Source organism: Miniopterus natalensis, chromosome 8 (assembly GCF_054644295.1).
Source record: "Miniopterus natalensis isolate mMinNat1 chromosome 8, mMinNat1.hap1, whole genome shotgun sequence".
Classification (NCBI taxonomy): Eukaryota; Metazoa; Chordata; class Mammalia; order Chiroptera; family Miniopteridae; genus Miniopterus; species Miniopterus natalensis.
This window is the reverse complement of record NC_142088.1, coordinates 29,870,527-29,895,223: the sequence shown is the minus strand read 5'-3', so window position 1 is coordinate 29,895,223 and position 24,697 is coordinate 29,870,527. Positions and strand designations below refer to the sequence as shown.

The window sequence follows — 24,697 nt, the reverse complement described above, 5'->3', positions numbered from 1 at the left end:
CCCCAAACTGGCCTACTTACGGATCCTGAGAAATGTTTGGCAGGCAAATATCTGAAAGCTGAACAAGGTTTATACGCTGGAAGGACAGTTTCATTTCCAATGAGTAAAAGATAGCATTTCAAATCCCTAGTGAGGCTTATGGTAGTTTCCCTCTGGCCAGGTAACCAGGTGGGCGGATGAGCATCTCATAGGGATGTCACGGGAAGCTTCTGTTAGCAAGTTGCACTTCACCCATCCCTGGCTGCTCCGGAAGCTGAGCAGCTTGAACCCCCCACATATTTTATATGTGCCCACTTATGTTCCCCTTCCCTTCTGCTGAGCAGCCTGCATCGTTTAAACTACTCCCTAAATCAGCCCTAAGAATGGAGCAAAAGGGAGGGAGACCGACACACCACGATGGCAGCGTGAGCTAAACAGAGCCTTGAGCCAGCCCCTCAGCATGTGCCCACCTGAGACTCCTGGTGAGAGAGGTCACCACAAACACCTTCTTGTAAAACTCCCAGGTATTTCCTGGGAATCCGGCCTTTTCTCCCAACAGCAATAACTGTCAGGGCCACCATACAATAGCTTCAAATGGCCACTCCTTAGAGAGTAAATGAAAGACTGGCATTCAGGATGTGAATGAGGGTGGGGGTGGGGGGGTGGAGTCTCTGTATACTAGGCCAAAATGCAGGCTCTGCAGAAGTAGTGGGTTATCTTCAGGAAGAAGGGAATGTCAGTGGAAATGCCTTGACCCACTTGCCTATTATTAGACAGCAGCTCTGTTTTGTTGAGGGTGCTTATCTGTATCGTCACACTTTTGTCACAGTGAACAACAGAGGGGCATGGCCAGCTTCTGGTATAACCAGGTTCTTCACACAGCACTGGACACCCCCGGCCCTAGAATCTCCACAAAATATCCCCTTAGCAGAGCCCCCACAGATGGCTTACCACGAAGCCAGGGTAGTCTTGCAGCTTCCAGGAGCCAAGTTTCCATCCAGACGCCCAGAAACTGAAGTAATCAGATCTGGCCTGCATAAAGGAACTTTATTCCGGGTCATTCAGAGAATCACAAGTAGTTCCCAGCCTTTTTGGATTTAATGGACTAGTAAATATTCAAAAGAGATTTCAGTGACCCATATAAAGTTGCTGACCTCTTGTTTTCTCAAGTAAGGACATGTGACTGTGGTTTCTGTGAAGTTGGGTTTAATAGTTGCAGCTGTCATTTGTTTTCTGCTATACACAAAGCTCTGTGCTGGGTCCTTTTCCAGAAAAATCTCATTTGATCCTCAGTGTCTCTGCAAGGTATGTATTATCTTCATATTACAGATGAGAAGAGGCTCAAAGAGGGAAAATAAGTTACCTGATGCCACACAGCTAGTTAATGGCAGAGCCAGGTTTTGAGCCCAGGTTTATCTGATTCCAAGGCCTCTGCCTTTGCCACTATACTGTTTATCACAGCTGAAGTCTGTGTAAACTCTTCAGATATGATTTTTAAACCTCTGGTGTTCTGATGATAGAATGGTCAGAAATCAAAAGATTTCTGTGCCTCGGTTTCTTTATCTATAAAATGGAGAGAATAGTACCTTTTTCCTGGGGTTGTGTGAGAATTAAATGAGTTAATATATGTAAAGTTCTTAGAAGGATATAGCAAGCACCTAATAAATGTTAGCTATTAATATTTTAACTTGGTCTTGTCTCTTTGTAGAGAGATTTAGGCTTCCACGAGAAATCTTAAGAGCTCCACTCCCCCCTCTTTTTAACTGACCTACTTCAATTTAGTCAATATTTCTCCAGCTGGATATGAAAACCCCACAGAAGCTAAGGAGACTATTTCAATCTCATGTTGTGATAGATACACATTTGGTCTGAGATGGTGAAGAATATAACTTCTTTAAACCTATTCTGCTCCAACGTGATTTGAAATAGGTTGTCACGAAGTAAGGCTTATGCGAGGAGGAAAAGCCATATAAGGACACAACAAGAAGGTGGCCATCTGCAAGCCAAGGAGGGAGGCTTCAGGAGAAACCAGACCTGTCAACACCTTGGTCCTGGACTTCTTGCCTCCAGATCCATGAGACATAAATTTCTGTTGTTCGAGCTCCCCTGTCGGTGGTATTTTGTTAGGGCAGCCCTAGGAACCAATATAAGAGGAATTGGGTATTCGGCCTGAGCTGAGCCTCGCCCTCACCACTGAGGCCATGGCAGCCTGTGACAAGGACATCAATAGATGGACAGATGAGCTTTTACCATCCAGCAAAGACGGTTTGCAGGGAGACTGAGGACCAGCTGGGGAAAAGGTTTTTCTGAGAGTACAGGAGAGTCGGGTGTCAAATCGTGATTTATAGTTGTCAAACTAGCAACTGTGTTCTCTACTCTTTGCTGTATAATGTACCTAATAATAAAATATGCTCATGATTATTTACCCAATAATTACTCATTTCTTTCCTTAGTTAACTAAGAATTTACGAGATAATTTTATTGGCTAGAATACTGGCTAACAATGTGGGCTTCTGCCGGCTTGCCTGGGCTTTTGAATCTTGACCCAGCCATTTCCTAGGTGTGTGATTTTGGGCAAAATGTATCACCTCCTGTGCCTCGGTTTCTTTATCTATAAAATGGAGAGAATAGTACCTTTTTCCTGGGGTTGTGTGAGAATTAAATGAGTTAATATATGTAAAGTTCTTAGAAGGATATAGCAAGCACCTAATAAATGTTAGCTATTAATATTTTAACTTGGTCTTGTCTCTGTACATAGATAAGTGATAGCAGAACCATTTGACCTACATGGTTCCACCAAGATATCTGCCACCAAGTGCCAACCCCCACTCCCAAAATTGCCAGCACAGTGTTAAATTAGAATAAGCAACCAGAAGAACAGTAGCTATTAAATCTCAGTGTTTAGCATCATGTAGACACTGACAAAAACACAGATTTCTGGGCCCTGTATCCAGAGATTCTGATTCACTAAGTTGGGCTGGAGCCCAGGAATCTGTCTTTTTTCCCCCAAATCCTCACCCGAGGGTATGTTTTTATTGAGTTTTTTTAGAGAGATGAAAAAGGAGGGAGGGATAGTGGGGGGGGGCAAGGGAGATGGGAGGGGGAGAGAGAGAGAGAGAGAGAGAGAGAGAGAGAGAGAGAGAGAGAGAGAGAGAGAGATGGAGAGGGAAACATTGATGTGAGAGAGAAACATTGATCAGTTGCATCCCTTACAGGCCCTGACTGGGGATTGAACCTGAAACCTGGGTATGTTCCCTTACTGGGAATCGAACCTTCCACCTTTTGGTGCTTGGGACGACACTCCAACCCACTTAGGCACACTGGCTAGGGCCAGGAATCTGTCTTTTTAGTAAGCACTTTGGGTATTCTGACACCCATGATTCTCAGAACATCCATTAAAAAAATACCGATCGAAAGGAGTTCTATATTCAAAGCTATTAAATTATGGTATATGTCACAACTCACTAATCATGAGTCCATAATAATCTTTATTCGAAATTATTTGAAATGTTTAAATAAAATTTAGGTCAATAATGAGTGTGTAAAATTGCTTTTAAAAATCATCTAAAAGATAATTTCCACAAGTATTAATAGGAGCTACTGGTAAACCTGCAGAAATTCTGTGTTGTATATAGTCCTCAGTTTCTCTGTAGACAATCTCAAGGTGAGTCATTCAAGGTGAGGATGAATTGTCCAGTATTCTCAGGGCTGTAGCCTGCCTGAGTAAGCTGAGTTGAGGACAGATGAAGAGATAGATACAAAGTATAAAGAAGCTGCTTACGGAGCACAAAGAATGGTTAGATTCCTTTAGAGGAAATGGTCCGGTCAGTCAGAAAGTAGCAGGCTAGCTGTGCAAATTAATTAGAAAGCCTTGCATGTAGATGCTAATAGCTATGAGAGGTTTTTTTTAGGGAGCTGGATACCCAGAGAAAGGGAGCTAGCTGAAGAAATGCTGGTTTTTTTAGGATGAGGTTCGTATAAAATGGCTGGAGAAAACTTAGTCTCAAGCTGACACTGGGCATTCAAACTGGAGTTTGACAAAATACAATAGTGTTACCTAGGGTCAGAATAAAGAGTGATTAATGTTGAACTCTGGGATAACTTTGGAACTAAAAACCCTGATTACTGTGTCATGACAAATTCCTAAAATTCCTAAGATCTGTGTACCTATTAATTACAGGACTGCAGTCTAAAGCTGGCATTTCTTTCCCAGTGGTCAAGCTGCTGTGTGAGGGAGTGGGTGGGTGGGTGGTTCCTGGAGCTTGAAGCTGTGTGCCGAGCTCACCTGAGTGTTCTCAGTGCTACAGGAAGTTTCTTGGGTTATCCAATGGTGTTTCTTTTAGAAAAAAAATTAATTGGTTTTAACAAAGTTGAGTAAAATAGATAATACTGATACGGTTTATCTAGAAAACTTTCAAATTGGACTCCTTAAAATCTTCAGGCTGCCTTTAAGATAAAAAGCTATTTAGAGAACTTGTTTCATTGTTTCTTTTCCCGGTACAGTATTTATATTAATCTCAGAAAATTTACTAAGAAATCAAAGTTATCAAAGTTATTGAATTTATACTCTTGGGACTTGTATATTCTACTAAGATATGTATGTATCTCTGCGTGTATATTATATAACTTATAATTTATAGCATACAAATGGCAAATTATTTCCAAGTCAGAGTGCCTCAGCCATATAACTGTAACTGTTTTTCTTAGTGTTTAGGTTCAAGTAAACCAAAGTGAATTTTTGAACATATTACTCATTCCTGAAAGAAAGGGCAGTTAGTAGACAGGTGTTTTTGTTTCATTTTTAACTCATTCTCTCTACCACCTGACTTTTTTTGTGTTATTACCATAGTATCACTTTGTTTGGACAGCTGTATCCAGGAGTTGAGGAATTCTTGTCTTTTATGTTTAAATGTCCCAGGATTTTAAAATGTCAGTTTTCATTATGAAAGTAGCATACCGTATATTTATTGTAGAATATTTGAAAATTATAGAAAAGCGTGATGGAAAAAAGTCACCCACAATTCCAGTACTCAGTGGTAACTACCATTAAATATCTATTTAACTACCATTAAAACATTACTTACTAGTCTTTTAATCTCTCTTTTTCTCTCTCTATGTATGGATATATTGGATATATTACTTATACATGTCTTTGTGTATATATCCATATAAACACAAAATGGTAACATATATATGTGTATATATATATATATATATAGAGAGAGAGAGAGAGAGAGAGAGTCATAGGTGGTTTTTCCACTTAACATTATAGCACTCACATATCTCCATATTAAATATCCTTCAAAAACATGAGTAAGGACCACATAGTAGTCTATCTTACATTTAACCAATATTTAAGGTTCTTTTCAACTTTTTGCTACTGTAAATAATATTATTTCTTCTTGCACAGAAATATTTTAACTCTGACTTTTTTAACAGATTAAGGCAGGACTAGAGTTACTGGCTGCTAAGGTAGTGACATCTCTGGGGAACTTGATGCATTTTTTCTCAAATCAAATCGCCTTTAGAAACCCACTTGTCTGCAAGCCCATTACAGAGCAGCAGCAGCGGCTTCACCACGCTTTCTCCAAGAATGAATGTTAACTTCAAACACAGCTCTGTCCACTTCATAGAGAAGGATGTTGCATTGCTTGTATTCACTTTCCTTTTGTTACTTTTGAGGTTGGACATATTTTCTCATGGTGGTTGACCCATAATCTTAAGAATATTGCATATTTTTCAGCAAACTTGCTTAATTCAAACCAGCTAAGACAACTGACGGTTAACTTCATTGCATTGACAACTTCATTGTGATACTAGTTCTCAGCCTCCCTAAATCTATTAAGGGAGCTTTAGAAGAAAGAAGTTTAGTGTTTATTATGATCATAAAGAACGTGGGCTACTGCTGAGCCGCGCCGGTTAGTCTTGTGTAACCCTGAGGACGTTATTTAACCTCTCTAAACTCCAGTTTCCTTGACTTTAAGACAGGACTGATAATCCCCACCATAATTCTCACAATAACGAGGTAGCAGTTATTAAAGCTTTCAATAAAATTAGTTACTACTGAAAGATGAGAACTGTTTCTCTCCTAATTACGCAACAGGCCTATCAAGGTGTGATGGCCTATTCTTAGAAGCCAGAACGTTTCAAGTCCCAACAACTTGCATGTTTTACTTCATGTTATTAATTAAACTGTTTCTGACTAGGAGAGCAGCAGACAGTGCGATTTTTTTATGGGGGTGGGGGAGGTGGCTGGGCGATTACTTGGGCTGCTAGCGCAAGAGTGGCCTCACTCTTGCGGGACAGCAGTGCTTAGTGTTCTAGGAAGTTGCCCCAGAACGGACAGGATAAATCCCCTCCCGCCCCCCCTACCCCCCCGCCCCCCCTACCCCCCCGCCCCCCCTACCCCCCCCGCCCCCCCAGCAAAGGAAAGCACGCTGCTGCCTGGACCCCGCCGCAGGGCCGTGCGGTCGCGCTGCGGCCAAGAGCTTCGCCCGCCTTTCAGCACCGGGCTGTGTGCTCACCCGTCCGCCTGCGGGGGATTTATAAATACAACGCAGATTCTCATCCGGAGACTTTCTTTCGCCGAGAAGTCAACTAACTATTTGCCTCATGGATTTTTGAGACTATTACTATTAAAGATTTAAAAAAATAAATTTCAAATTTCGGGTGATGTCCAGGCTGCCGCGCCGACGGTGTGGCGGTGATCCACGGGGCGGAGCCAGAGTAGGTTTCCAGATGCGGGGGTGTGAAGCGGGGTTCGGCGCGTGTCACCGTTAATCACTGTGCTCGTTTCCCCAGAACAGCTGTAAACCCGCGTCTGCCCCCCGCCCCGTGACCTCGGGGCTCCGCCGCCCGCCAGCGGCCGGACTGCCGACGTGGGCCCCGAGCTGCGTTCTCGGCCCCGCTCCGGCCCCTCCCGGCCGGCGGCACGACGCGGGCCCGCGATGGCCGCGGTGCTGCGGGAGCTGCTGCGCGCGGCCGAGCGGGCGGCCGACATCGCCCGCGCCTGCCGGCAGCAGGACGCGCTCTTCCGGCTGCTGGTGCAGGAGAAGACCGGCGCCGACAAGAACAAGAAGTTCGCGCTCGACTTCAAGACCCTGGCGGACGTCCTGGTGCAGGAAGTCATAAAGCAGAACATGGACAGCAAGGTGAGAGGGCGCAGCCCAGGCCTTGCCAAGCGCTGCCCTGGTGGCTCCGCGGCGGCGGGAGCGGCGCGCTTCCCCTCCCCAGGGCGCAGCGCGGGCTCCCCGGAGCGAGCAGCGGGGGGGGGGGGGGGGGGGCGGTGCTGGTGGCTCCGCTGCGGCGGGCTCCCCCGAGAGAGCGGGGGGGGGGGGGGGGGGGGCTGCCGGCGGTGCTGCACCCCCTTGTGGCCACTGCAGAAACGTGTAAAAGCACAGAAAAGCAGAGGAGGGAATAAAAACCAATCGCGATTCTAATAGCTAGAGAGAAGCATTTTGGGAGAGAGCTTCCCATTGATTGAGTTTCTTTTTAATAAATAGTAGGCATTCTCTGGAAAATAAACAAATATAAGGATCCTCTTAATCCCACCACTAGAGAAAACCACAGCTCTGTTTGGTTAAGGATTGTTAGAATGTTGTCCTTCTATGTGCATATGTGTGCGTAGCACATATAATTTATTTCAATAGAAATGAGAAAATACTGTTTTATAACTTCTTTAAAAATATGATATATGAAATCCCACCTTTTTGACATAATCGTCTAATGGTTGCCTTGGTTGTGGGCTTGTAGAGTTCTGGAGATTTAAAATCCTCCTTTATTCTAATAGAAAAAAATTATTTATAACTAACAATGATTGTGACTCTAGATATCTTAAGCTGATTGGGGGTAACTGTATCCATAAATAGTAATAACAAACAACAGTAGCAGACACTTATAAATGCTTACTGTGTGTCACCCACTGTCCTAACAGCTTACTTAACTTTTCAACTCTTATAACAGTTTTATGAAGATTAATCCTATGTAATGGGTGAGAAAAGACTGGCACAGAGAGGTTAAATAACTTGCCTGAGGTTACACAGCAAGTGAATGGCAGAGCCAGTTTTGAACACAGGCAAGTTGGCTCTAGAATCTGTGCTCTTCGCAATAATATATGGCCCTTTATATGATCTAATAAATATATATATATTAGATTTAGGACTATAGAGCTTTATGACAAAAGGCACTATGAAATATTAGAATAGTTTTCTATGAAATTCTCAAAATATTAGGAATCAATAAGAATCCTTTAAGTGAATTCCTGACCACAGGCAGAAAGAGAGAATGAACCACCCTTTGAAATCTCTACAAACTATACTTTTTCGTGCCCTATAATGTATGGCTCCAGTATACTAAATGAAGCAAGTTTATTCTTTGTTACTGATCAAGATAGTTGGTTGCAAGGGATGGTTGAGCAGCTGGAGTAGAAATGTACCAACATTAATTTTTATGGGCTAATATTTACCCCACAGCATTATAACAAGTTCAGGCAATTGTTCATTGATGAAGTACATGCCAGGACTTCTGAACAAATAAATGTTCAGTTTTGACTATATGAAATATCTTTGTTTCGTGACTTATATCCTGTAGCCTCAGAAACAGGTCCCCAAGCGGGCTTGGGAACTGAGCTTCAGCCCTTGACTAGGCTTACTCCCAGCGCTGTTGACTCCCACTGTTCGTCAAAATTGAACAAATAACAAGTGGTTGTGGGCATTGTTCGAGCTATTGGCCATCTGCGAGTGACTGGGTTCAAATATTTGAAGCATTTCCTTGCTTTTGTTCCCTGAAACATCACACAGATCATAATTCAGCACATATTTTGAGAAAAATTATCTTTTCTATAGAGAAGGTCAGAAGCAAAATGTATCTGAAAGCTTCCTGGTCATATAAAGATGAGAGAAGATTCTCACTTAGCTCCACTTTTTTCATTCTATATGGATGCATAAATTATTGATCAATAAAATATTTCCCTTCTATTTTTGCTATATCACTTTCCTACCCTGAAGGTGAATGATACCTCCAACAGGTGCAGAAAACACACCTGAAAATGAAAACAAAATGTAATATTATTTTCTAATTCCTTCTATCTAGTCTCAAGTAATAATTTTAGTACTTGATCAATAATATTAACTTGTATAAGCTACTAGGGTGCTACTTAAGAGCAACAGTTAAAGTATTTCCTTTGAAAACATCCTAATTCTATGGTCCTCAAGTAGATAGATGAAGTTTCTAGAAATACTTCTGCAAACTCAACAGGACATAAAGAAGCCAGACTTCTGCCATGATTTGAACTTTTTTATAAGGGCAAAGGAGCAGGAAAATACTAGAAAATTAAGTACTGACCCAAGCTGACTTCATTTTTTTGTGCTGAGATTGATTTCTAAAATTGTAAATTTCTAAATTTCATATTTAATTGTGCCATTTTATTTGAAATATAAAATGGAAATCTGTTCAGGACTGAACATGTATATGGTTGTTGTTTTTATTGTTATTGTTATGGTTTGCTGTATAATCTCAATCATTCAGTTTCCAGGCTTGGGAAAAAGAATTTTTGGAGAAGAATCCAATGAGTTCACTAATGATTTGGGTAAGTGTATGAATCTTAATGTATTTTTGTAACTTAATTATCACATACTATTCTAATTTCAACTTGCATTATAAAGTAAATGGATGTTTGGAAGCCTTTCATGTAAACGACAATATATTTGAATGTTAAGCTTCATTCTCTACCTCAGAACATGAGGCCATTTAACTTAGGGAAATGTGGTATCTTGGAGTTATTTAGCAAATCCACATGTATTATTATAGACATAAATCTGTAACATTTAAATAATGTATGACTTAACCATTCAGAAAGTTGCATGGTCCTTTGGGAATCTAATGGAGGTTACAGGTGCCCCAGAAAGATGTACTTCTACACAACTGTGCAGATAATTTCAGGTCCAAGGTATAAACCCATCTGTGGACCTGCTGGGGAGTCCATGGACCTTGGCTGAGAATGTAGAGGATGCCCTGCCCCTAAATACTGTGTGATCTTGAACAAATCACCTCAATTCTCTCTGGTCTCAGAACCTCTGTAAAGGGAGTTGGACTAATTTAAAATGTTCCTTTGAATACCAAGTTTTAAGTCTTACTTAATTAGTTTCCTGTGTGCCAGATTCTCCTTTGATGGGACTCCATGTTCCCTGTGGCATAGAGAAAAATATCAAAATCTCCATCCGATTCTTTTCAGAGAAATAAATTATTTTTAGCTTGAGCTTTTTGTTTGCTCAAGGTAGAAAATTAAAATAGTAATCTTGTGACAAAAAGTTAAACATCTAGAGGCACATTTACTAAGGAAAAAACTAATTTCTGGATTAACTCTGGAAAAATTTTTTGTCTCTACGGGCTATGTGTTAAGATGCAGTTAGTTCTGTGACAGGTCATGGAAGGCTGTAGGACAAAGTTTGGGTTTTCCTCCTGTGATGAGAATTCACTGGAGAATTTTAAGCAAAGGAGTGATGTGACTTGTCCCTTTGAATGATCCCAAGACTCTACTGAGCCCAGAGTAGATGCTTAATAAGTGGCAGTGATTAATATTATTATTCCTCAACTTAATAGCCTAATTTACTTTGAATTTAACTGAAGTGAATGTTTCTTGCTGATTCACAGTCATCATTGTAATAGATTTCTACTACGCTTCCCAAACTTTAATGATTGTATGAATCACCTGGGGATTTTGTAGGTCTGGGATGGGGCCTGAAGTTCTGAATTTCTTTTTTATTTTTAAAATAACTTTATATTTTATTTTTCAATTACAGTTTACATTCAATATTATTTTTTATTAGTTTCAGGTGTACAGCATAGTGGTTAGACAATCAGATATTTCACAAAGTGTTTCCCCTGATATTTTCAGTACCCACCTGGAACCATACATGGTTATCTCAATATTAACTGTATTCCCTACTCTGTGCTTTACATCCCGTGACTATTTCAAAACTACCAATTATTATGAAGGTGTGAATTTCTAACAAGCCCCCAGGTGGTGCAGATGCTGCTGGTCCTCGGAATGGCTCAGGCAGCTAGGAGTACTTGTCTATATACCGAAAAGGCCGCAAACTGCCGTGTTTTCTTAATATTTAAAAGTTTATGTTCTTCATTGCTGTCACTTTTTGTTGTTAATTTGCCAGCCTCTTTCCTCACTTTTGTTGGGAGCTCGGACCACATTTATGAGGGTCTCGGAAGCCTGTGTAACGTGATGGCGAAGCACCTGACGTGGCAAACTGTGGTTTCATCTAGAGAAACAGCTTTGCTTACACCCTGGTTTCAGGTGTTTCACAGAGGAGAGCTAGTCTATGTATGACATTTAGAGTCACATAGTTTTACGACATTTAAAGATTGGTACACTCCATCTTAGTACTGAACTGAGAGTAAACAACTTTTCATTAAAAGCAGCAGCATAGAAGAGGGAGAGGCACTTTGGAGTATTGACAAAAACACCATTCTTTTCAACGACATATTCAAACACAACAGGGTCACCTGTGTATATTAAAAGTCAAAAGGCAAAAAACATACATAAAGTATTGATTATCAAAGGACTCAGGATTCAGGGGTTCTTAACTGGTCCATGGGGCCCCTTCAACTGGATACAGAATTGTGTGCATGTGCCCATGTGGGCATTTTTCTGGGGAGAAGGTGTAATTCCTGGATTCCCATCCCTCGCTGTTCATATTAAGTACATGAGTGACCACCAGGATCTGTGACTTTATGACTGCCCCCCCCCCCCCATGTGATTGTGGCCGCCAGCCGGGTCAGGAACCACTGATACAGATGTTGCTCTCACCGCATCTAGGTGCACAGCTTTTGCTCTTCCCCACCCGTCTGTTGTCCTTTCTCCCCTGACACTCTTGAAATGTAATGACTTTTAGTTTGTCTTTACTCTAGGGGAAAAGATTATCTTGAGACTGTGTTCAACAGAGGAAGAAACAGTGGAGCTTCTTAGCAAAGTCCTTAATGGTAACAAGTTGGCCTCCGAAGCATTAGCCAAGGTCGTTCATCAGGATGTTACCTTTACTGACCCGATTTTGGATTCAGTAGAGATCACTATTCCACAGGACACTTTGGGAATCTGGGTGGATCCTATAGGTAAGTAGAGGATAGTGTGTTTGCTTTTATTCATTTGTTCTTATTAGTAATCCTTTTCTTTGGGGTATATTGAGTATAGTTTAATTCTCCTGGAAGTTTAAAAATTTTTTAAGTTTTAAAATGATTAATGAAGAATTGTGGGTGTGTTATGACGTGTTAACTCACTCAATGTTGGCAGACAGCTGCTGGCATGTACATCTCTTCAGAAGAAACCTCGCTCCTCAGCTGCTTTTTCACAGGAGCCCCATTAATTTTTTCCTTTTGTGCCACTATAATTGTCTCTTCCCTCCTAATTTGAGTGACCAAAAAAAGGGGGGGAATTTCACCTTGGACAGATTTTCTGGGCTTTTCCATCCCATTGGACTTGTCCTCTGACTAGTAAGCACTCTAAAAAACTCCCGCTAGTTGTCCTGAGTTACTAGCTTTTACACGCTTTTGACGTGAACGTTTGAGTGCTTATCATATGCAAGGTGCTGTGCTAGATGCCACTGGAACCAGACGTGTCCTCTCCCTTCAAGTTGCCATATAATCAGGAAAATGAAAAACAAGTAGCTTGAAAGCAAAGTATAAGAGGTCCAACAACTAGTCAGTACAAGTGACACCCAAAGGTGAAACTGATGGTTACTTAGTCCGTTTAGGCTGCTGTACCAAACAGCATAGATTGGGTTGCTTATAAACCACAGAAATGTATTTCTCACAGTTTTGGAAGCTGGAAGTGAAGTCAAGGTACCAATATGGCTGGGGAGGGCTGTCTTCCTGGTTCATAACCAGCACCATGGCCTCATAAGGTAGAAGGGACTAAGGATCTCTCGCAGCCTCTTTAATAGACACTAATCCCATTCATGACAGTTCCACCCTCATGACTTAAACACTACCAAAGTCCCCACTTACTAATACCATCCCTTTTGGGGGTTAGAACTTGGGGGAGACACAAACATTCAGACCATAGCAGTTATTAAGTTAGAAGAAAGAAATGGTATAGGACAGAGTTTAGAGATGTATTCATCATTATTTTCTAATGATTATTACCTGAATCCTAACAAATTTGCTGCATTTTCAGATTCAACGTATCAGTACATAAAAGGTTCAGCTGACGTTAAATCCAACCACGGAATCTTCCCCAGTGGACTTCAGTGTGTCACCATTTTAATTGGTGTCTATGATGTACAGACAGGGGTGCCCCTGATGGGAGTCATCAACCAGCCTTTCGTATCACAAGACCTAAACACCCTCAGGTAAAAGATAAACACTTCTGGTACATTATGGTTTTTAGAATTTACAACCTTAGCTTTGCTTATGGTCGAGATGATCACTCCATGTGGCATTCCTATGACTCCATATATTGGGATGTTCCCACTAAAAGTCTGCTTGTTTGAATTAATGTTCTTTAATTTGTCCTAATTTTACTGGCGTAATTGTGTCTGGGCCTGGGTCCATGCTGGTAGAAACTTTGAAAAGAAATGGTATCTTGGAGAAATCACTGTTTAGCATTTGGAATATAGCCACCCTGTTCCCCATAGCTAGAATCCATTCAGGACCAGATTAATAGAACAGCGGTAACACTGTCCCTAGCACACTTGGAGTAAGATAGATGCTATCACTATATAGCCAGTTGAACTTTTATACAATTGTAGAAGAAATTCGAAGCAAAATGTGAAAATTATCCAATGAAAAGAATAGCTGTGGCCAGGATTAGAACCTCACCCTGGGGTGCTGTCCCTGTAAATGTGTCAGCGCCCTCCCTCTTTGCCCTCCCACGGACTCCTGTGCGGAGCATGGAGGGAGCCAGTGGCCTGTGCTTTGGGATTGACTCCAGGGCATGGAAGAGTCCAAGGGGAAGCAAGCAGCTTTCCTCCTGTGGTTTCAGGTTTTTAATTGAAGTAGGTCATATTGTTTTATGTGTATAGGACTATGTATTTTTTTTTATTGAACTTTGAGTTGCTTCAGGCAACTAAGAATTGTTTGCTCTTTAATAGTCTTGAACTACACCTCTGAGATTATGACATTTTTCCTTTAACCCCGCCTTCTTCTAAACTAAAAATGTGTTTGTTATCTTGAAAGGTCATTAAGAAATGTAAAAGAGGTGGCGCTGGATGCAGACCTAATCATGGCATAGAAATGTTGACAGAGTCGTTAGTGGCACAGATTGTGGAGTGATGCTTAGCTTCTTACACTCACATTCTCTAAGGCTCAGTGTCCTCTTCTGTCAATAGAGTAAGTCACCCAACATAGACAGTAAATTAAACATTGAGAAATGATAGGTACTATTATTATTTTTGTTGCCCCCCCAAAAAATGAGTCCATCTTTCTTGGTGTTAAAGTTGAAGTGGAGCTTGTGGATAAGACAATGGAAAGGATTTTCCAGGTGAAGAAAAACTTACAAGGATCGTAAACGACTTGCAGGTTGAAAAGACAGGTTATCTATCTGTTCATCTTTTCCCCTATTAAACTTGAAATGCCAAAGTGGCCATAAAAGTTTGCCATGTTCCTAGAGCCCAGAAGTCCCACAAATGTTTTAGCCTTGCCCTAGACTGAGGTGACGATGCCAAAAACCTGAAAGTATTCCTAATCTGCAGCAACGCAGGCAGCTGCAAGCCAAGCAGTAACTTCTAGAAATGAGTTAGCTACTTGATATCTCTTTCTAGGCTTAAGGGCATTGAGACTCATTACACTAAATATTTTTTTCACATCATGAAGCTGGAAAGCAACACTAAAAAACAAGTGTGATAACCTACCTCCACAAACTGAAAGTTCTCTTCTGCAGGTGGAAAGGCCAGTGCTACTGGGGCCTGTCTTACATGGGCACCAACATCCATTCGCTCCAGCCCCCCATCTCTAAAAGAAACGGCAGCGAACCTCGGAGCCCACGGACTGAAAACCCTGGCTCCGGGGCCGACTTCTCTCACCACTTTTCAGCTGTCATCAGCACAAGCGAAAAGGAGCCCATCAAAGCCGCACTGTCTCGAGTCTGCGGAGATCGCATATTCCGGGCCGCCGGGGCTGGCTACAAGAGCCTGTGTGTCATCCAGGGCCTTGTTGATGTTTACATCTTTTCAGAAGACACCACGTTCAAGTGGGACTCCTGCGCCGCTCATGCCATCCTCAGGGCCATGGGTGGGGGAATGGTGGACTTCAAAGCATGCTTGGATCGAAACCCGGCAACGGGGCTCGACTGGCCACAGCTGGTGTACCATGTGGAAAACAAAGGCACCAGCGGCGTGGATCGCTGGGCCAACAAGGGCGGGCTGATCGCCTACCGGTCCAGCGAGCAGCTGGAGACGTTCCTGAGCCGCCTCACCCAGAGCCTGGCGCCTGTGGACGCACACACGTAGACCAGCCTTTTCCTCGGCCCACTTACACACCAGACTGTGACGCTGTCTCCCGCGTCTGTCGTGTGAAGATAGCTTTGTCCCATGGGTGGTCAGCGTTCATCTCCCTCGTCTGAGGAGTATTTTTCCATTACGTGTTCGTAATAATGTTAACTTCAGTAAATAAACGACACTCATGCAGCAATCGATGTGTGAAATTCTCACAGTGAATATTGTGCTATTAGTGTTGCCTGAAGCATTTCAATAATGTACTGAAGAGGAGGAAAACCTGCCCAGTTAGTAAGCTCCTCTAAACGCCTAAGTGATAAGTGGGATGTTTCGGAAATAGTGGGGAGAGCACAAGAGCGGGTTGTGCTTGCATTTTGTTTCTGGCTTCAAGGGAAAAAGTCTGCAGCTTTAGCCTTTGGCAGAACATTTAGAACCGTGAATTTGACACCTGATTTAGCCAAGTTCATGTACTTTCAACAGTATTCTTGCGTTATAAGAATTAAAGCCTGGAGCCTCCGACCCCCCCCCCCCCCATGCGCGCGCACACACACACACACACACACACTCTCACACCCTCTTTTACACGCACATACTCTCTCTAATACTCATACATACGCACATACCCTCCCTCTCTCTACTTCTCTCTCACTAATTCTCTCCATTCACACTCCATTTTGGTAGGTAAGGTGGAATGGGACAGAGTACAGGTTTCTGCATGTGTACTACACCTTAGAAACCAGAGGTGGTCACAGGACTGGGGCTGGGGGAAGACACACACACACACAGACACACACACACGTACATTTCAATATATAGGGCCCTTGCTCTACTAGCATCCCTCCCTGAATGTCCTAGATCGCTTGCCCTTCTCTTCCGCAGCCCTGGCAGGTGGCGCTGCTGCCATCTAGAGGCATCAGATCTCAGCCCTGAGTTCTTTCACCCTGCGCCCTCTGGGGGTCAGAGTTTATTTCTGCAGCATTTTTTTTTTTTTTTACAATTACAAACGAATAAAATAACAACTCTTTCCGATAGTATTTTGTTGCATACAGCAGATTCAACAATTTATTTGGTAATAGGGTTATAATTTTTAAAGCCAGAATTGTGCTTTGTGATTGACTGTGGATCGTGACCTGCCCTGCAGGCGATCCAGACTTGCACTGCCCAAGTGGCATCCACTAGCCTCAGGTGGCCACTGAGCGCCTGAAATGTCACTAGTCTGAACTGAGATGTGCTGTAAGTGGAAATATATACTGTATTTTATGAAAAATAAAATGCAATTCATTATAGAGATCTCTATAACTCAGTTTTTACAGTGGGATAATAGTTTTAAATTTTGGAATAAAGTACCTTAACTTGCAACTTGATGATGTTATAGCAAAGAAATAGTTCACTAATGTACAAAGTTCATTAATAAAAGTAATTAATAAATATTTAATAATAGTTTTATTTTCTAGGCCCTACCTGTAAGTTACTCATTTATATTTTGTTATCCTGTTTCTCACATTTCCCATGCCATAACTACTCATTTATTCCTTCTTTCAAGCAGTCATATACTAACTGCTTGTATCTTCACTGACTTAAAATCTGTCAAAAGTAACATGACTGCAGGAAAATTCTTGTCTGCTGTTTTGTTTCATAGGCCAAAGTGAACCACGAATGAAACCTGACATATACCTTACAACCAAGCAAAGAGTAAAAATTGGTGTAAAGGACAGAGCTTGGGCTTTGGAATAAACAGACCTGGGTTCGCTGCCACCTATGATGTGATCTTAAGCTCGAGACTAAGCGATGTAACGTCTTCGAATCCCAGTTTATTCACCTGGCAGAAGGCTCTATGCCATCTCTCAAGAGTATTGTTAGAAGCAATGAAACAATGTATGTAAAACATCTCTAACGTAGGAGATGCTCAATAAGACATGGCTACTAATGCTTTTATTATTCATGTATAATGCAGTCAACCTAAATGGTATCAGGAAATAAGAATGTGACAAAATAAATTGAGACCTTACTTTACTCGTTCACCAATTCAGACAATTTGTTAATAGCCTCAATTCTTTTATAGTAATATAACATAATATTATATTAACAAACATATATTGAGCCCTATACTCCAAGGGCTGTGTTAGACATTTACTTGCATTATTTTACTTAAAATAATGAGCAAAATTTGTGTATCCCCAGCTGCCACAGCATAACACTGTCTTTTCCTCTGACTGGATGTTTTGCTTGCATTTAAGAAATCTAAATTAATAAACTAATAAAATAATCTTTCAAGACCTGCTTTTTAAAACATTTTCTACAAATTCCTTTCACCTGTTACTCTCTACACCAGCCACTGCTTCCACTTACCCTCCCCTCTGACTCACCCACCTGTTCTTAAGGATTGGCTCCCACCTTGAGTAAAGTCCTAGGCATCATTGCCTTTTAATGAACTTTGTTTGCTGTGAATCTTCTGCCCTGGCTTCTGTCCCCTTAGTTATAGGACCCTGTTTGAGACTTTGAGTTTCCCAGAGGCGAGTATTCTGTAAAGGGCTTTCTGCTATGTTACAGTGATAGGAGTATAAGAAACAGAGCTTTGCACCTATGTATAAAGTCCATAAGATAGTCCTTTTGTCTCATAGAGTCCGGCCAGGAGAAGTCTGCAGTAATACTTTATATCAGTAAGCCTTAGGTTTAACCGAGAGTGGCAAAGTGCCAAAATAACAATGGCCTGCATAAGATGAAAGTGGTTTGATAAGCTGTCCAGAGCTGAAAGGCGGCTCTACCCTAAAGTCCTCAGGGACTCAGGCTCCTTCCATTTCAGTGCTCCCCCACCCCCAGACTATGGCTGTTCTCATGGACTGGGACCTATCTGCATTGTAGGCAGCAAGATATGGGGGTGGGGGAAGAAGAAGGAAAGGGTAGGTGATTTTTCACGTCAAGGACCAGAACCTAGTCGCATGACAACACTTAGGTCCACCCCAACTGGAGAGTTGAAGGATCGTTTTAGTTACTGGAAAACTGATATAAAAGAACCAGTGTGTTTTACGTACATTTCTCACCTGGTAAGTAAGCTGGTCCTTTATGCTGTAACATCTCAAGACATTTCAGCATTTTCAAACATTTCCTGTAAGCTTTTTTTTTTTTTTACAATTTTACAAGAGTTCATTTTTACGAGTAAATTTACACAGTTTGAGCCAAATTGGTGACATAGGCCAGGGAGCAGGAAAGATGGCAAACGCTCTCTTCTGTAAACTTCCAACACTCCACCAGGTGTCTCTAGCAGATTTGCACAGGCACAGGGAAACATTAAAGGCAAATTGTGGCAAAATTCTTGTCTTGACTAACTGCTTCCAATGGGTCACTTTAAAGCTATATCATCATGTTTTAAGTGCACCATTTTCCTTAAATAACTCATTCCTTTTATTGTGTTTTAAATTTTCATTACATGTGTTTTAACTGGAAAATATCGGAAAGTAAAAGGAAAATCCAACACTACTACTATTGATATTTTAGTCAGTTTCCCTAGAATTGTTTTCCTTCTAAGCATAAAAGAATGAAAATTCCAGCCACAGAGTGAGATAAAATATCATGTAATCTAGCAAAGGACCTGTATCAGAAGATATAAAGGACTTCTACAAATCAACAAGAAAAGACAGAAAGCCCATTTTAAAAATGGCCACAGGAGTCTTTACAAAAGAGACTATCAAATTAAACACTGCTCAACATCACTAGTCATCAGGAAAATGCATTAAAACCACACAAGGATAATATTATACCCACCAGAATAGCTAAAACTCAATATCAAGTTTTTGTGAGAGTTTGAAGCAACTAAAAGCCTCTTACAATGCTGGTGGGAGTAAATTTATACAATTACTTTAGAAAATATGTGGTAATATTTAATAAAGCTGACCATATGTTTATTCTGTGACCCTTTTCTAGGTATATACCCAACAGAAATGCATGTACATGTACATCAAAAGACAGAACAAGAATATACACGGCAACGCTATTCATAATAGACAAACCCTAAAAATTAAGCAAAGGCTCAACGACAGTAGAGAGAGCAGGTATGTGATGGTACACCGAAATGGAATGAAACATCATGGATTGATCTCCGCACACAATGCTGAGTGAAAGAAGCCACACCCAACCCAGCATTCTAGTTTCCTGACTCTAGGCCTCCCCTTCCACATCCTTCCCGGAGAGAAAGCACTGGGGTCCTGTTCTCATCCTTGCCCTCTTCTTCCCTGCCCTCTCCCCATTTCCTGGCCTCTAACACCCTTTCACCTCTCAAATTTCCAACTCACCACTTTTGGGCAGACCTCTCCTTTCCTCTGACCTGCCCTTGCACGCACCTGACCAGTGTGCTTTGAGGTGCCTGCAGGAGTTTAAGAAAGCCTTGGCTGGGGTCGAGTCTTAGCTCTGCCACTGTGGGCGACTATGACTGTGAGTGGGGCACTACTCTCTGCTGCACTCTTTTTTTAAAAAAAATATATCTTTATTGATTTCAGAGAGAGGAAAGGAGAGGGAGAGAGAGAGAGACAGAAACATCAATGATGAGAGAGTCATTGATCGGCTGCCTCCTGCACACCCCTGACTGGGGATCGAGCCCGCAACCCGGGCATGTGCCCTGACCTGTAATTGAACCCCAATCGCCTGGATCCTAGGTCGATGCTCAATTGCTGAGCCATGCCTGGCAGGGCTCTGCTGCACTCTCTTCATTGGCAGGAAGGCACAAGTTTCCTTCCAAGGCCAACATTGTATAACTGATTCCTAGCCAGGCCCTCATTTCGCTCACAACCCACTGGTAACTTTCTGCTGGCTCCTAGGCTTTAGCTTTGCATTCAAGGCCTTCTTCCTATCTCCCCACCCTCCCTAAGGACATGAAGAAAGAAAAGCAGGTGAAATTGTCAAAAATCTCTCCTTAGATTTTGAGACTCTTAGCAGAGCTACTTTTTGCTGGGTTTCTTGGCCTTCTACCCTGAGCACGTACAACTTAGGAATTGGAAAAGCCCTGAAGGGAAATTGCATGCAGAGCACCAGGCTCACTGCCCACACTCCTGTTTCTTTCTCCCCAGTCCAGTGGGACAGCTGCAAACTGCAGCTCTCTCTGTCTCACTGCAGGTCCCACAATGAGAATCTGAAAGTACCTTAAGCTTAGCAAAGATTTCTTAAACACTAATAATCATAAGGGAAAGACTAGAAATAACCTCAATGATAATCAATAGAAGAATGGTTAAACCCTGGCGGGGTGACTCGGTTGGTTGGAGCGTTGTCCCATACACCAAAAGGTTTCAGGTTCAGTCCCCAGTTGGGTGTGTACAGGAGGCAACCAATGGATCGCTCTCGCTCGCTCTCTCTCTCTCTCAAATCAGTAAAAACATATTCCCGGGTGAGGATTTTTAAAAAAGAATGGTTAAAATAAATGATAGTCTATATGTAATAGTACTTATGCAACCAATAAAAAAGGGAGAGTTAGGTCTAGATGCACTGTTATGAAAACATATACATGGTACATTATATTGGTATATGTGTTGCTAAGTGGAAAAAAACCCAAAAACAATTTATAGAACAATGATTCAGTTTGCAAATTTAAAAAAATATTTTTTAAAAGTCTGTAAGTATATACACCAAACTATTCATGGTAATTATGCCAAGGGGTATGATTACAAAAGAATCTTCATTTTCTGTATCACTGTAGATTGTTTTTAATATACAACAATTACTTTTATAACTAGGGAAACAGTGAAATAAAGTTGATACGACATTTCTTTAAGAAAAAAGTAACATTTGGGCTATAAGTTATATATATATATATATATATATACACACACACACACACACACACACACACACACACACACACTCTCTGGAATGTTAGCTTGATGAGCCTAGGGACCTTTTTTTTTTTTTTTTTTTATTATGGGGCTATGTTCCCAGCACCTAGAACAGTGTAAGTAAGTGCTTAGTAAATATTGGTTTAAATGAATGACGTTCCCAAAAATATCTGACAAAATGTTAAGACACTGGAGCTAGTTTCATATATCTAGTTATCTCTGAAGGAGTATTATACCTGGTATTATAAAAAAAAAAATGTAAAGGGGATCACTTGAATATAGACATAGGCTTTTCCTCAAATAACACACATTCCTGAAATATGCTTTAAATGTATTTACTTCTCTGCTAAGACTGTAAGTTCCTTAATATCACAGCATGTTCCTTCTGTGCTCTGTATCACTACATTTCAGTAGAGATTGTACCAGGACTTTGAGTGCATAATAAATATTAACTGGATAATTGCTTGATTATTGATATTTCATTATTTATTATCAATGATAAAAATAATGACCTAATATTTAAGGATGTAAACATTTTTCCTATTTTATTTTAGTAATATTAAATTTAGGTGCGTGAAAATAGACAGAATTATGGTTCCTTTTATATTTTCTATGTGTCGTGTCATAATATTTTTAATTTAGGATACACAGAATAATAGTGATACTGCAATCAAACTTTCAACAACAGCAACACAAAAACTTATGTTTACTCCATAGGGCTTTTTGCTTTAAAGAAAAACATTATTTATCACATAATATTTTAAAAGCAAAAGGATGAAAACACTTGACGTAAACAGGTTATAGAGAATCTGTCTAGCTCAAGAGACCTGAAGGATAACCAACAGCAAAAGATAGAACGATTTGAGAAAGAAAATAATGATAGTATTGAATTTCATGTCAAATAATAAAGTAATTATCCACAAACCAATACTGATATAAGTAAATGATTAAATAAGTAAATAAGTGGGGAAGAAGGGAAAACATTTCAGTAGAAGAGAATTGCAATTAATTACTGTAGAAGGCAGTCCTGGATTAGAAAGTCTTTGGTGGGAGACTGATGAGATCAAAATCCGGTGTTAGGTTCAGTTAGGGCATTGACAGCAATGCCAGTATCTTCCTTTTGATCACCGTACTGTGGTTGTGTAGGTTGTTAACATCAGAGGAAGTAGGGGGAGGGGGAGCTCTCTGTTCTATCTTCTCTGTATGTAAGTATAAGATTATTTCAAAATAAAAGACGAAAGAAGACCGACAATACCAAGCGAAGGCAAGGATATGAATCAGGAGAACTGACAGTAGGCGTAGAAATTCTTGCAACCACTTTGGGAAATTGTTTAGTATTAATTAATAAAGGTGAAAACTTGTATATCCTACGATTTAGCAATTATGCTCCTAGGTATATACGACAGATATTCATGTATATGTGAGCCAAAGAATGTAAATAATCCAAATGTCCATCAACAGAAGAATTAAAAACAACAACCACCAACTACGTGGTTTCTTTGAGTATTGGAAATGAAATAACTACACACACGCAGCAATGTAATTTTGAGCAAAAGAAATCAAACATAAAAGATTAGATACTGTTTGATTCCATTTATATAAAGTTCAAACACAGGCAAATCTCATCTGTGGGGTTAGAAATCAGAATGATAATTACCTTTGGGTAGAAGGGGGGGCAGTAATTTGTCAGGGTCACAAATGGACTTTTTGGAGTGCTGTAATGTTCAGTTTTTTGGTATTGAAGGTGATTAGGCAAAGTTTTTATTATATTTATTATAACTCATTGAATTTTACCCTTATGACATGAACTTTTCTGAGTGTATTTATGTTCTAATGAAAATTTTATAAATTAAAAAATAAGTATATTTTAAAAATCACATAACTGAGATCCATTTTAAGTGCCTTGGTTTGTATTTGATGCATGTGCAAGGCAGGAAACAGGGAAGCCATTACGGAGATTGTTGCATTAGGGCCTTAGAGTAGTATGTGTAGGGATGGTTAAGATGAAAAGTATTAGAGAGATAAAATTGGCAAGACTTCAGTGTTTGATTGAAGATGTTTGGAGATTTGAAACTTTATGTATTAGGCCATAAGGATCTAATGAATTTTTCTTAGGAGGGGAGGAACATAATGAAAACTGATAAATTTGAAAAGTTAACCCGTGTATCACTAATAGCATATGCTACCTTCTCTATAATTGATCTATTTATAGTCATGAATTTGCTAGTAAATTACAAGCCTCTTGATGGGAAGAACCTGGTTTTATACTCTTTCTATCTCTGCTCCACTACAGATTTATTGTCATTTAAGATGACCATAATTAGAAGACAAAAAACAACAAAAGATTTGGAACTGGATTAGGAATAGACAAGAAGACATCTCAGAAAATACATGAAGGAAATTAAATCACCTATTACTAATTTTAGAGACTCTTATTAAACATGTATAGAAGGATACTTTGGTAAACTAATGAAGAATTATGTATTCAAAAAATAGCCAGCCTCATTCTCAGTGGTAAAACAAAAGAGTCACTCATAATAAAGAAAGTAATAAGACAAGCGGGCAACTATTGATCATCATGAATATTTATGATTGCTTTGTCAGTGTAATAATGTTTTTAAAAACACATATATATTGGAAAGGAGACCACAGTATCATTATCTGTAAGTTGATATAATCATTCATCTCTGGATAAATCAAGAGAATTAAACAGAAAGATCTCAGAATTAAAGATAGCCTCCTAATTACATTTTAAGTCACCTTTTAAGTCCAGAGTAAGTCCTATTTTCTCCATGAAACCAATGCCAAGGAAAGAAAGGAGGAAGGTTGGGGGAGCTAAAAGGAACCAACCTCTGGTCACCACTGAATTTATTCACTTATTATCATCCATTTATTCAATAAACATTTATCAACTCTCCCTCCGGGCCCCTCCCATTTCCTCCCATATAAGATAATCAATGTCAAGAGCATGATGTTTATCCCCCAAACCGGTCTCAGTACTCATACAATCATATTCCAACAGCCAGGCCCCGCTCCGCCGTCACAATGGCCCGTCTAGGCCGCTGGCTGCGCCCAGCATCCGTTCTGCCCTCTTTTCAGAGTGCACCTGGGTGCCAGTTAAAAACTCTACTTCTCAGCCTTCCTCGCAGCTAGATGTGGCCATACAGCCAAGCTCTGCCACTGGAACTGAAAAATAGGTGACATGCACAACTTTTTATGTTCTCACGAGGGAGGAACGTTCCCCTCCTCCTCTCCTCTTTCCCAGTGACTGGCATGTGAACACAATGGGAGGAGCCGGAGCGGCCGCGTTGGCCTTTGAGAAGGAAACTTTATGCTGAAGATGACAGAACAAAAGAGCATAAATGCCCTGGTCCTCAACCCCACTGAGCCACCCATCTACCTAAACTTGTATATGAGGGAGAAACCCACTTTTATCTTGTTTAAACCACTGTGTGTGGA

At 40.7% G+C, this 24,697-nt stretch overlaps 1 protein-coding gene across 1 annotated transcript; it reads left to right on the top strand.

Annotated features, from left to right (window-relative positions):
* The first annotated feature begins 6,911 nt into the window (after nt 1–6,911).
* On the top strand, nt 6,912–15,943 carry INPP1 (inositol polyphosphate-1-phosphatase). Its single transcript, XM_087819701.1, has 5 exons — nt 6,912–7,130; nt 9,505–9,565; nt 11,902–12,102; nt 13,163–13,337; nt 14,867–15,943. Exons 1-5 carry the CDS (start codon nt 6,927–6,929, stop codon nt 15,432–15,434), a joined length of 1,209 nt encoding a protein of 402 aa, XP_087675827.1. The 5' UTR covers nt 6,912–6,926; the 3' UTR covers nt 15,435–15,943.
* Nucleotides 15,944–24,697: the final 8,754 nt, after the last annotated feature.

Coding starts and splice junctions, on each gene's coding strand:
- INPP1 (XM_087819701.1), top strand. CDS start 6,927: ATGGCCGCGGTGCTGCGGGAGCTGCTGCGCGCGGCCGAGCGGGCGGCC. Junction 9,566..11,901: donor TGAGTTCACTAATGATTTGG/GTAAGTGTATGA, acceptor TCTTTACTCTAG/GGGAAAAGATTATCTTGAGA. Junction 12,103..13,162: donor AATCTGGGTGGATCCTATAG/GTAAGTAGAGGA, acceptor CTGCATTTTCAG/ATTCAACGTATCAGTACATA.